Source organism: Alexandromys fortis, unplaced genomic scaffold (assembly GCF_014885135.2).
Source record: "Alexandromys fortis isolate MF-2015 unplaced genomic scaffold, M_Fortis_MF-2015_v1.1 scaffold_115, whole genome shotgun sequence".
Lineage (NCBI taxonomy): Eukaryota > Metazoa > Chordata > Mammalia > Rodentia > Cricetidae > Alexandromys > Alexandromys fortis.
This window is the reverse complement of record NW_026067989.1, coordinates 5,323,199-5,335,871: the sequence shown is the minus strand read 5'-3', so window position 1 is coordinate 5,335,871 and position 12,673 is coordinate 5,323,199. Positions and strand designations below refer to the sequence as shown.

The 12,673-nt window shown below is 45.2% G+C and overlaps 1 protein-coding gene across 1 annotated transcript; it reads left to right on the top strand.

The window, feature by feature from the left end:
- The first annotated feature begins 8,507 nt into the window (after positions 1-8,507).
- On the top strand, positions 8,508-12,457 carry Thbd (thrombomodulin). Its single transcript, XM_050159544.1, has one exon. The coding sequence runs from the start codon at positions 9,031-9,033 to the stop codon at positions 10,765-10,767; it is 1,737 nt and encodes a 578-aa protein (XP_050015501.1). The 5' UTR covers positions 8,508-9,030; the 3' UTR covers positions 10,768-12,457.
- The last annotated feature ends 216 nt before the right edge of the window (positions 12,458-12,673 follow it).

Sequence of the window (12,673 nt, the reverse complement as noted above, 5' to 3'; positions counted from 1 at the left end):
CTTGTTTAACAAAAATCAGAAAAACAGAAAACTGAAAAACAGTTGTTATGCTTTCGCTCAGAGACAGTTTGACTGTTACACACAATTTTTCTAAATTAAACAAGGTTATTTCCAGAACTCTCCACCCAGTGGATGTATTAATTATACTTTTAATATATTTCTCAAGTTAACAAAATGTTCAAATTTTTTTTTCCAAAAAAGATTTAAGGGGAGCATTAGATGGGTGCAATTATTTTTAGGACATGTGTTTTGCTGCTGGATTTCTCTCCTTTAGTGTATTTATAGCCCATATTAAATTATTCTTCTACCATAACATTAAACTAGATAGTTCTCTTTTTATAGTCTCTCTCCTAGCAAAATAAGTTACGTTCTCTACACGTGCTTGGTGTTTGTGCCTCTTGGGCTGTATACTCACGAGCTCTGAGCTTGCCCACAGGAAATGTTTGCAAGAAGTCAGAGCACATTTGACATCTTTCAAATAACACTTCTGAATTTCTTGGCTCTTCTCTGAGGGCCAGATTCCAGGATGGTGCTGCTCAGTGTAAGAGCATATTCATGTCAAACATTCACTGTGTTTCCAATTAAAATAAGATCTGTGAGAAACGCGATGTGCATACAAAAGGGAAAGCCTAACATGACATAATGCACCTTGACAAAATACTGCAGAGGTTTTAGTTTGACTGACAGAGAGAGTTCTGTGTTCTTTCAATTTAGTGGTTCTTCATTTGGAAGTTCTGCCAATTTGAAAGGAGAACGGGTACATTTTTATTTTCACTCATCTTTACATGAAACTCAGTGTATCTCTTCATTCAGAAATAGGAGGAGGAGACAGAAAAAGAAACAGAGGGGAGGAGCAAAAAAAAAGGAAGAAGTGGCAAAGGGAAAGAAAAAAGAAGGGAAGGAAGTGGAGAACATAGAAGGCAAAAAAAGGGGAGTAAGTAGGAGGAGGAGGAGGAAGAAGAAGAGGACGAGGACGATGAAGGAAAAGAAGAGGAGGTTGAAGGTGAAGAAGAAAAGGAGGAGGAGGAGGCGCAGTGTTGACAGGACCTGGACCACCAGCCGCGGGAGTCACAGCTATTTGCAGATATCTGTGTTGTTGCAGCTCTCTGGAAACATTATTTACACAGACCACCAGTTAAAATGATGATGAATTGTGATTAAAAACAGGCAAGAAGAAGCATTTGTGGAGGGCAAGCTCAGCGGCATCAATGAGAATGTCAAGGCAAAGATCTAGGACACATAATGCATCCTCCCTGACCAGCAGGAGATAATCTTTTCTGCAAGCAGCTGAAAGCCAACTGTACCGTGTCTGACTACAACATCTGGAAAGAGTCCATGCTGTACTGAGCTCTTTGCCTCTGGTGCAGATGATAACCTTTGTGATAGGCAAGACCATCACCTTCGAGGTAGAGCCCAGTTACCCCACTTGGGAAGCCAGACAACAGGAAGACGGACATTCCTTTCTCACTACAATATCTAGAAAGAGTCCTCTTTGTGCTTGCTCATGGCCTTGAGAAGAGGTGTCTTAGTTTCCCCATCTTTTAAACTTTTAACAAGTTTCATTGTATTTTCCATAAAGCTTTTACAATTTTTTTTTGAAAAAAGCATTTTCTTGCTAGCAGATAGTTGCTTTATTTGATCATGTTTCAACGTGAATGATTTCCTTTTGGAATTCTCTACTTTAGTTGATGTTTTTATTTCAAGTATTATTCTGAAAATGGGTCCATAGGCTTTATCCACTCTTGACAGATGGCTCATGCCCAGCAGGTAAATGTTTCAGAAAGGTGTCCTGCTCAGTAGGCTTCGATGCTGTTGATCTCTTTCTGTTTTCCTCAAGGTTTCTGCTCTCTTTGAAGACATGGCTTAGGAGTGAAGCTTTGAGGACATCTAGCTGAGGGGATACAGAGGTAGTCCCTGAATCTGCTACACACAATAGTGCATCTAGTCTCAACACACAGCACACAAGACAGCAGATTCCATGCAGCTCACCCACCAGGCATCACTGAGCCTCCTTTGATTTACGCAGAAACTAGCTTAGCTGATCCTTGCTACATTCCATTGATGGAGAGGTAGTTATAAGCCTTATTTTCTCCCTCATACCATAAAGCCCCCAGCAGTAGGAGAAAGGCCTGGTTCTATTCTTGGCAGGATCCATGTTCTGTTATTCCAGGTTTAATGCTTAGTAATTAGCAAACATATGTCCTTCCTGCATGCAGCTTTACTGAGATGTGAACCATATTCTATACCAGTCATCCATTTACAATGTACAAGTCGATGGCCTTGAGCACAGTCACCTGGATGGGTGGGAAACTATTCCTACAATCAACTTTGAGACATTATCATCATCTCCTAAATAAACTGTATGTCCATTGGCAGTCATCATTATACTACCTGACTTTCCATATTTTTTTCTTTCGGAATTTCATGAAAATGGAGTCATGCAATATGTAGTCATGGTGTATTTTATCTAGTACACCACTTTCAAAGTTTATCCCTCATCAGGGCACAAGTCAGCCCTTCCTGCCTTGTATTGCTGAGAACCATTCAAGGTATCCACATCTGACTTTGTATCCACCCATTCATCAGGCTCTGGACATTTGGGCTGTTTCTACCACTTAGTTATTAAAAATGATGCAATTAGTGCAAGTTTTATGTGGAAATACATTCTCCTCTCTTGGTGGCTGTTTAACAACTCGAGGGACTGACTGCCAACTACTTTCTAGAGCAGCTGTGTTGTTGCCTTTCTCCACTCCAACTTACAAGAAGGTTCTCATTTCTTACCATTTTTCTTAACTTTTATTACTTGTTTTTTTTTATGGAAGCCATATTTATGCAGTGTAAAGAGATATCTTACTGCAGTTTGGATTTGCAGGTATCTGTGGAGCATCTTTTCAAGTGCTTGTGGACCATTTGTTTCAGACAATTGCCTTGACACGTATTTTGTCCATATTGTAGTTGAGTTAGCTGTGCTATCATTGACTTTCAGTGGCTCCCTATGTTGTCTGGGGGGAAAAGTTGTTTTAACAGCTTTGACTTGTAAATATTTTCTTCCAATATGTGGGTTTCTATTTTCTGTGAAATATAAGTTTTTAACTTCAGTGATGTCCATTTAGCATTTTTCTTTTGTCGTTTGTACTTTTGGTGCCATGTCCAACAAATCATTTCCTAGTCACGAACTTTACAAAGATTTACACGTGTAATTTCTTCAATAGGTTTTCTAGTTTTATTGCTCTCATTTAGGTTTTTTTTTTAAAAAACTATTTTTTTCTTTTCTTTTATTATTATTTATTTATTTATTAAAGATTTCTGTCTCCTCCCCGCCACCACCTCCCATCTCCCTCCCTTTCCCCCAATTAACTCCCCCGTCCCTCATCAGCCCGAAGAGCAGTCAGGGTTTCCTGCCTTGTGGGGAGTCCAAGGACCTCCCACCTCCTTACAGGTCTAAAACTATTTTTTTTTTCAGTAATTTCTAGATCTAATGTGAGGTAGAGTTCTAGTTCTACCTTGTGTGGCTTTCTAGTTCACCCAGCATCATTTGCTGAAGGTTTTGGTTTAAAAAAAATTATTTATTACTTTTATGTGTATGTGTGCTTTACTTGTGTGTCTGTGTACCACATTTATGACTGGTGCGCACAGAGGTCAGAAGAGGGAGGGCATTTAATCCCCTGGAACTGAGTTTACAGCCAGTTTTGAGCTGCCATGTGGGTTCTAGGAATTGAACTAGGGAGAATTGCCTGGAAGAGCAGTCAGTTACTGCTGAGCTGTCTCTCCAGCCCTAAAGAAATTATTCTTACTTTACATAATAATTTTGATACCTTTGTGGGAATCAACTAATTATAAATATGTTATGTTTAGATTCTTCATTCCACTTCATTGATTTAACTGCCTATATCTAAACCATGCATGCTACATCTTTGTAGTATGTTTTAAAAGGCGTAGGTGTAAAACTTCCTTTATTGATTGTTTTCCCCAGGATTTTTTTTTTGGCTTTTCTATTTAAAATTTTATGAATTTCAGGTTGCATGCTGAAAAGAATCAGCTGAAATTTAATATGTAATGTGTAGACTATTTAGGTTAATTTAAAGAACTTTGCCACCTTCATTACATTAAGTCCTCTGCTCTACAGGCATAGGGTTTGTTTGAATCTTTTAAAATTAATTTCAATATTTCCTTACTGGTTTAGAGTATATATTTTATATTCTTCTGTTATAGATATTCTGTTATAGTTATAGTCCATTCATTTTGTACTATCACAAATGAAACTTCTGTGAACTTAACTTTTAGTCTGTGACTTGTTGCTATAGAGAAATTCAGTTGACTTTGTATACTCATCTGTTAGTGACAGCAGTAGAGCACACAGTGAAGGTGTCATGCTTAGATCTTTTCTCTTTGATCATGATCACAGAGGGGAATGCTTTCAGTGTTTTACTATTAAGGGTGCTATTAGTTGTAAATATTTTACAGATGCAACATGAACTCATTTACAATGGCTCAATCAATGAGTAAGATCCAAGACTTAGTAAAACGTTTGCTTTGCTATAAACACACTGTTGATTATTGAATATTTACTGAACCCACATTTATTTTTCCACCTCTGGCTTGATATATTGCTGCATAGCCACAGACACTTATTTTTGTGTCTGTATCCCAGTTGTTATGGCTTATAAAATATGACGAAGGTGTGGATGAGGGAGGCACACGGCCCTTGGAGGCCTCTTATGTGTCTGCACGCCGACTCCTCTTGGTGTCTGTTTCCGCTACGTCTACTTTTAGAATAGATGTCTAAAGTCTATTCACCGGTAGGAAATTTATTGTGTCTCCTATATAGAAATTAAACAAAAACTCCCAGCTAAAAAGCCAGACTCTTAGAAGGATGCAAGTGATCTTGGGGGCCTTTGGTGAAGCTTTCGCCAGTATTGAGCCCCATGGAAGGAGCAGCTGTTTTCCAAGAAAATTAATGGTCATTGTAAGTGCATAGCCTCCTGTACATTGGATATTGTACCTCTGTGGGTGTGTCTGAAAACTGAATATTTAAAAAACTGACCTTAAATAATTGACATGTTACTAATTAAGCTTTGGGTGTATCCTACATTATAGATCTTTTATCCAAAAAAGATCTGGTAACTCCTTTCACTATATATTAACTGTGCGACTCTGAAGCTCACCTATTCTCGCTGACTTTTGGGTTCCACATCTGGAAAATGAGGAGATTAACAATGGATACCCCCATTGTGGACTTGAACCAGAGGCCCTCTATCACTGGGCATCTCCACTTGTTTCCCTACGCCTCCTTTGTCCCTTCAGGGTTTTCTTGTTTTTTCGCAACTGCTTATTAATATAATTGGCAAAAATGCTTGACTGAACTAAATTTAATCCGGTAGACAGTGACTTTCTAGTAAGGAACTACAACCAAGCTGGGCACTGGAAGCAATTAGAGGCTGATCTCAAATTCCAGAGAAATGTGTGATTGCTTTTTCGCTAAAATTTGAGAGTTCATTATAGTTCAGTTTCACTCAATGCTTTCCACACATAACCCCTTTAGTTCTCACAATGCTTTTACTATGATGATTTTCATCGCCCAGTTGGGCCACAGAGAGGTCAGAAAAATGTGATGTTACTTTCAAAATCTTAAAATTAAAAAAAAAATCTTAAAAATGGTGGAGTTAGGACTCAAGTCAAGCTACGTTAGCTCTAAATCCTGTGCTCTAAATCACCCTGAAGGCTCTGAGGTCCTCCATTCCTGGCTTTGCTGGTTACTTTGAAGAAATCACCCCAAGGGACACAGAGACATGCATATCACTACTCAGTGTGCAGATGCTCGGTCATGACTCTGCCCAAACCATGATATTAGATGTAAGGGGTTCAAAGAGGTATAAGAGCCATGATTCACCCTAGGAAGCCAGACTGTAAGTGCAGCAAAAGGTGGATTCACGGGTGACTTGTGAGCTGGCAAGGAGCAAAAAGGAGGAAGTTCACAGAGAGATCAGCTCTGCCTTAGTTACTCAGAAACTCTTGGTGATGAGGCAGCTTGCCACTGGGCACTAAGAAGAGAAAGTCTACAGAAGACAGAGATGGAGAGGTGGATTCACCTAGCAGAGGAAGAGATGTGATTTGGAGACTGAAAAAGAGACGGGTGCAGCATTTCTCTGACATTGATTAGAAGCTTTCCAAACTGTTGAGCTGTCTGCAGGCTGTGCAATGTCCTTCTGGTTCCCAGCTTTGCAGGTTGTTACATATTCTGAGGTGGGCTTGGTGATGCAGTTCTCCTTTTGAGTCCCTTTCAAATAACTCCTCACCCTTATTCCTGAAACTAACCTTAGTTGGACTTTGGTGGTATCTGTAATTTGCTTAGTCGTGGGTTCCCTACCTATGGTGAGTAGACATGTGTGTTGTTTCTCCCCATGAAAAGGTTAGCCATGTACCATCCCTCAGAGATGGCAGTGAATCCGCTAAAACTCCTCCAAGACCCTAAACAGCTTTTGATCCTATTCAAGATTGGTGTGCTGACTAGTTCTGTGCCAACTTGGCACAAGCTAGAGTCATGGGAAGAGGGAACCTCAGTTGAGAAAATCCCCCCACTGGATTGGCCTGTAGGTGAGCCTATGGTGCACTTTCTTGATAGGTGACTGATGTGGGGGAGCCAATCTCCTTGTAGGCACTGCCATCCTGTGATGGGTGGCCCTGGGCGACGTAAGAAGCAAACTAAACAAGCCATGAGGAACAAGCCAGTAAGCAACATTCCTCTGCATCCTCTGCATTAGTTCCTGCCTTTAGGCTCCTGCCTTAATGCCCCTGTATGAGAGACTGTAAGCTGTAAGGAGAAGTAAACCGTTTCCTCCCCAAGTTGCTTTTGGTCATAGTGTTTTACCACAGTGAAAGAAACCTTAATGAAGACAGCTGGCATGTCCAGAAGTTCCCACTCAGGAGGGCGGCCACCCTTTAATGCTGTGCTGTCGTAGTACTGAATTACAAGTGCTTGAACGAGGTCCCCAGCTCACCCTCTTCAGACAGTGCAGGTGGCCAATTCCCTGCTGTTTTCTCCCTAGAGAATGTCTCTACTTTAGGACAATGCCCCTGGAGGTCCCGACTCACATCAGAAGGTTGCCTCCTTCTCCAGAGGCCATCGTCATTATCCAATCCCTGGTCATTCCTTCCTCTTTCCAAGAACCCACGTAGCTGTACTCATCCCCAGAGCTTAAAAGCTTGGCATCCATTTGCAGCTCTGGAGTTTTCTTGATTGAAAGTTGGGTGAGCTTTGACCCAAAAAAGAAAAGTTAGACTCCGCAGGTCTCGGCTCTGGCTTGGCAGAGTTTCACATGGGCAAGCGGATGGACGATGGCCTACCTGCTTCTTTTCACAGTCCTTCTGCTCTCACCCCACCCTCTGGGTCCCACGCCCATCTGCGCACGTTTTTTCCCCACGTGAGGACAGCGCGGTCTTCTGTTCCGGACTAAAGTCCAAGATCTACTGGAACAGCAAAGTTAGATTTATATGTAAGCAGAGGGAACTTCGCCGGGCTTCCTACAGTCTAGCCTCGGACTAGGCCCCAGCAACCCACATTCTTCTTAGCAGTTGATGGACTGCTACATTATCCTTGGATTAGTCTAGAGTTCAACAGCACCGCCTCCTGGCAGTGGGGTGGAAGTGACGGATGTAGAAGGTAGAAGGTAGGGGTGTGTGTACGTGCGTGCGTGCGTGCGTGCGTGTGTGTGTGTGTGTGTGTGTGTGTGTGTGTGTGTTTGTAGGCTTTGATTTGGACCCAGCCCTCGGCATTCTTGGTGAGTACTTAAGCAGATAAAAGTTCCAAGTGACGGGCTCCCATCTGTCCCTCCCAGAGGCTGGGCATCTTGCCCACGGGACCCCTCCTCTTGAAAAGCCTTTTGTGAGCAAATGGAATGTGTTTGCACCTTTATCTTTCGAGCCTCTCCAGGAAATCAACACCTCTAAAGAAACCAGATGGGCTCCACTGTAGCTCACACCGCCTCCTTGCGGCAGCTCCCAGTCAGTTTTGTTGAGGGGTGCCGTGCCGGATGGGCTTGGAATAAACAAAACAAAACAAAACAAAACCAGAACAAAGGAAAGCAACACACTTCACACTTCTCCCCACTGGGTTTTGCAGGGATAGTACTGGGGAAGAGGGCCAAGATCTCTAAGCCCAGCGACTTTCTTGGGCAACCAGATCAGGTCTTGGAACTGGCGATCATCGGCCAGTCGTCTGAGCCCAGTGGAGGTGCGGAGGGTCTGGGGTTATTAGGCCAGTCTTCTTAGACTGGAGTTGTTTCCCTAACCCTGTATAAGGTCCTCTGAGACTTAGTCCTCCGTTTGTTGCTGCAACCAGGTTTCCTGGCCCCTGGTCTTGGGTCTGTCTAGTTGAGGGATCAATCCTGTCATCCTGTGGGTGTTTGCTAATCCCTCCCAATGCCCTGCAGGTTTCAGACACACCCTCTACCAGACTCTCAGTTTCTTCTTACTAGAGCCCCACCGAGACCATTCTTCAAAGTCTGGGAGCATCTTTGAGGAAGCGTGTGTGTGTGTGTGTGTGTGTGTGTGTGTGTGTGTGTGTGTGTCTACCCGCAGGCTCCTCCGGAGTGTCTTGGGCGGGGACTGTCGCCTTGCTGACTTGTTCTGTTTTTTGGTGGCGCCTGCGGCCCCGCCTGGGGACCTCCGTGAGCCCTGGCCGAGTTTTACTCATCACGCAGAGGTGATCCCAGGCTGGAGGGCGGGCGCAAGGCGTCCGGAGAACCCAGTAATCCGAGAATGCAGCATCAGCCCTTCCCACCAAGCACTTCCTTCCTTTTCCCGAACGTCCAGAGAGGGAGGGCTGCGCATTTATAAACTGGAGCCGCAGCGGAGTGGCATGTCAGAGGCTGACTCGCCGGGACTAGGAGCCTAGGCTGGAAACGTCTAGGCTGCGGTAGAGGCTAGTTGCTGTCTCCCAAAGCGTCCGAAAGCCCCCTGCTGGCGCCGGGAGCCCGCACCGTCTCAGGGCTAGAGTTTTCCCGGGAGCCTACACGCGAACCCCTGGAGAGCATGCTTGGGGTTCTCCTTCTGGGTGTGCTGGCTCCAGCTGGCCTGGGGATCTCCGCACTAGCCCAGTTGCTGTCCAGGGGCAGTCAGTGCGTGGAAGACGAGTGCTTCGCGCTTTTCCAGCGCCGCTCGAACTTCCTCGATGCCAGCCGTGCCTGTGAGAGCCTGCAAGGACATCTAATGACAGTACGCTCCTCAGTGGCTGCCGATGTCATCTCGCTTTTGCTGAGCGACGACAGTGGTATGAACTCACGCCCCTGGATCGGATTAAAGCTTCCACAGGGCTGCGGCGACTCGGGCCATCTCGATCCCCTGCGCGGCTTCCAATGGGTTACTGGAGACAACCAAACCAGTTACAGCAGGTGGGCGCGGCCCAGTGACCAGGCAGCTCCACTCTGTGGCCCGCTATGCGTCACGGTCTCAACCGCAACAGATGCTGCACCCGGGGAGCCGGCCTGGGAGGAGAAGCAGTGCGAAACCGAGGCCGATGGCTTCCTCTGCGAGTTCCACTTTACAACGTCCTGCAGGCCTCTGGCGGTGGATCCCCGAGATCTCGAGGCTGCCCACATTTCTAGCACCTACAACACCCCGTTCGGGGTCAGTGGCGCTGACTTTCAGACTCTGCCGGTAGGCAGCTCCGTTGAGGTGAAGCCCCTCGGCTTGGAGCTGGTGTGTAAGGCCCAGCCTGGAACTTCGGAGGGACACTGGTCTCGGGAAGTGACAGGAGCCTGGAACTGCAACGTGGAGAATGGTGGCTGCGAGTACTTGTGCAACCAGAGCACGGGAGAGCCCAGATGCCACTGCCCCATGGACACCAACCTGCATGCTGATGGTCGTTCATGCATAAAACCCGTGGCGAAACCGTGCAATGAGGTCTGTGAGCATTTTTGCGTCAAGCACAACCCCGCCAAGCCAGACGAGTTCACCTGTATGTGCGAGACGGGCTACAAGTTGGCGGCCGACCAACACAAGTGCGAGGATGTAGATGACTGTGCGCAGGAGCCCAATCCATGCCCGCAGGTCTGTGTCAACACCAAGGGCGGCTTTGAATGTAGCTGCTTTGATGGCTATGAGTTGGTGGATGGAGAGTGCGTGGAGCTTTTGGATCCGTGCTATGGATCTGACTGCGAATATCAGTGCCAGCCAGTGAACGCCACCGAGTACCGTTGTATCTGTGCTGACGGCTTCAAACCCAAACCCGAGGATCCGCACAGGTGCGAAATGTTCTGCAATGCTGGTTCATGTCCGGCAGACTGTGACCCTAACTCCCCTGACTTTTGCCTTTGCCCTGAAGGTTTCATCCTGGACGAAGGCTACATATGCGTGGACATTGACGAGTGCAGTCAAGGCGAATGCCCCAACAGCGAGTGTCGAAATCTTCCCGGCTCCTATGAGTGCATCTGTGGGCCCGACACGGCCCTTGCTGGTCAGGTTAGCAAGGACTGTGACCCCCGCATACCTGTTAATGAATTCGAGGATGAGGGCTCTGGGGCATCCCCGGTCAGTCCGACACCAGGTTCTCCAACAGGTCCGCCGTCCACAAAGCCAGTGCATTCTGGCGTGCTCATTGGCATCTCCATCGCCAGCTTATCCCTGGTGGTGGCGCTTTTGGCGCTTCTCTGTCACCTGCGCAAGAAGCAGGGAGCTGCGCGTGCAGAGCTGGAGTACAAGTGCGCATCACCAGCCAAGGAGGTAGTACTGCAGCATGTGAGAACTGATCGGACGCTGCAGAAGTTCTGAGGGACTTCGCCCTAGAGACCCAGGTTGCCTTATTCTTTCTTGGTTCAGTACCTCTTCTCTCTCTCAGGCCTCTTAGCTGTGCTCTCTGGCAACTTAAAGCATCCTGGCTAACGTGATAACCTGAGAAGACCCTGCCACATCCTCATGAGAAGCAGGGGTGGCGAGGACTTGAAGCGGGAGAGCCCAGCTTCTTCCAAGTTGATACTGAACAACTGGGCGGAGGTGGCAAACGCGGGGTGACTATCAGACTGCAGAGTGCCCCAGTCCTCACCTTAGGGTGCAGGATGTGTAGGGGCTGCTAATCTTAAGCCTTTAGGCAAACCTTGACCCCACCGGCTGGAAATGACCCAGATATTTATTTTTTTAAGCATTCTCTTCCCTTCAGCTTTTCCCTGCCTGGAACTCTCCAGTCTTTCTGTTCCTCCATCCCTTCCCCTCCCCTTCAAACTTTTTCTTTTTCAATTTTCTCCTCCCCCAAACCTGATTTTACTTTGCTTTTATCCTTCTTTACAGACAAAATTCTTATGTGAAACAGAAAAGAAACACTAAAAGCAGGAAGTTTTTTCCCCCACTGGCTTTGGAAATTTAATCGGAAAATTTAGGTTTCCAGAGCAAAATAATTTAAATGAAAGTTAAAATGCTATAGCTAAACACTAGTTAGTATGCTCAAATGTCACAGAAATTGAACTAAGGAGGTTTTTTCTTTTAAATTTCATCTTTGTTGTTGAAACAGTGAGCTTGTTTTTTAATTGTTGCTGTTGTTTTGATTTAGAATAACAAAAGGTAATTATCGTTTAAGTTTTTTACACAGTTTCTATAGTGTTACTAATTTTTGACAGTGTTGAAAATGTTCAGATGAGTCTTGGTCCAACGTTTTGATGTTGCAATAGGTCACTGCCATCTTCACATGTATTGGGCCACATTCATAGCTATCCTGGGATGTATGTGGTCCTTAGGCTAGACATATCTGAGATTGACAGACGGAAGCATCTTCCAGCAAAGTTTTGAGTTCTATGCTTTGTGCCTACTTGTGTCTCAACTGCTCTTGTCACTTAATGTCCCAAATAAATCAGTGGCTGCTTAGGGAGACAAGAGAGCTTGGGAATGCAGCCTGGAGGGTGCCTAGATAGGGCCTTGTCTTAATGAGGCCCTTGGACAATATCTTCTACTAAACAGGGACCTTCTAGCCCTGCCCACTAGCCTGTGCACAGGGATTGGGACCTCCCTAGGGATCTGGCTAGAACTGCAAAATCCTAAGCACACCACCCCACCCCCCTTTACAAGAAGCTGCATTTTAACAACGGTTTTCAACTTTCTGGAGAACATTAAATGTCAGTTAATAATAAGTAGCAGGTCATGCTAGGCCATTTATTATCAAGAAACTGAGGAATTTTTCACTGCATAGCTTTGCTTTCTGGCTAAAAAAAAAAAATGACTAGGTACACACCACTAGATATTGCCACACAGGGTCCACAAGGGTTTTGATTTAACTAAGCTAGGAACAAAGGCATATGTCAGTGTAAGGAACAAATGTATCATATGTGTATCTTTTGTAAGGAAAGGTTTTTCTTTACTGTTTTGTAAGCTCAGCACATTTGTACATAGCTATTTATTTATTGGAGTTTAGCTAGAACACAGGCAAAGCCTTTGCTTATGACGTCACATGTACAAAATAAACAGATTACAATGAGCTTTTGGGTGTCTCTTGTCCTTCCTTCCTCTCCCCCAGGTCCCTCATTTTATGCCTTATTTTATGCATACAAACGATGCAGACTCCAGGAGGTATACGAGAGGCTGGACTGCACCCTGTCACCTGCTCGCGGCACAGTCTCTGACTTTAAATATCACCCAAAAGCAAGTTATTGCCCATGTAGAAGGAGTTGATGCTATCTCTGTAAGGCAGATA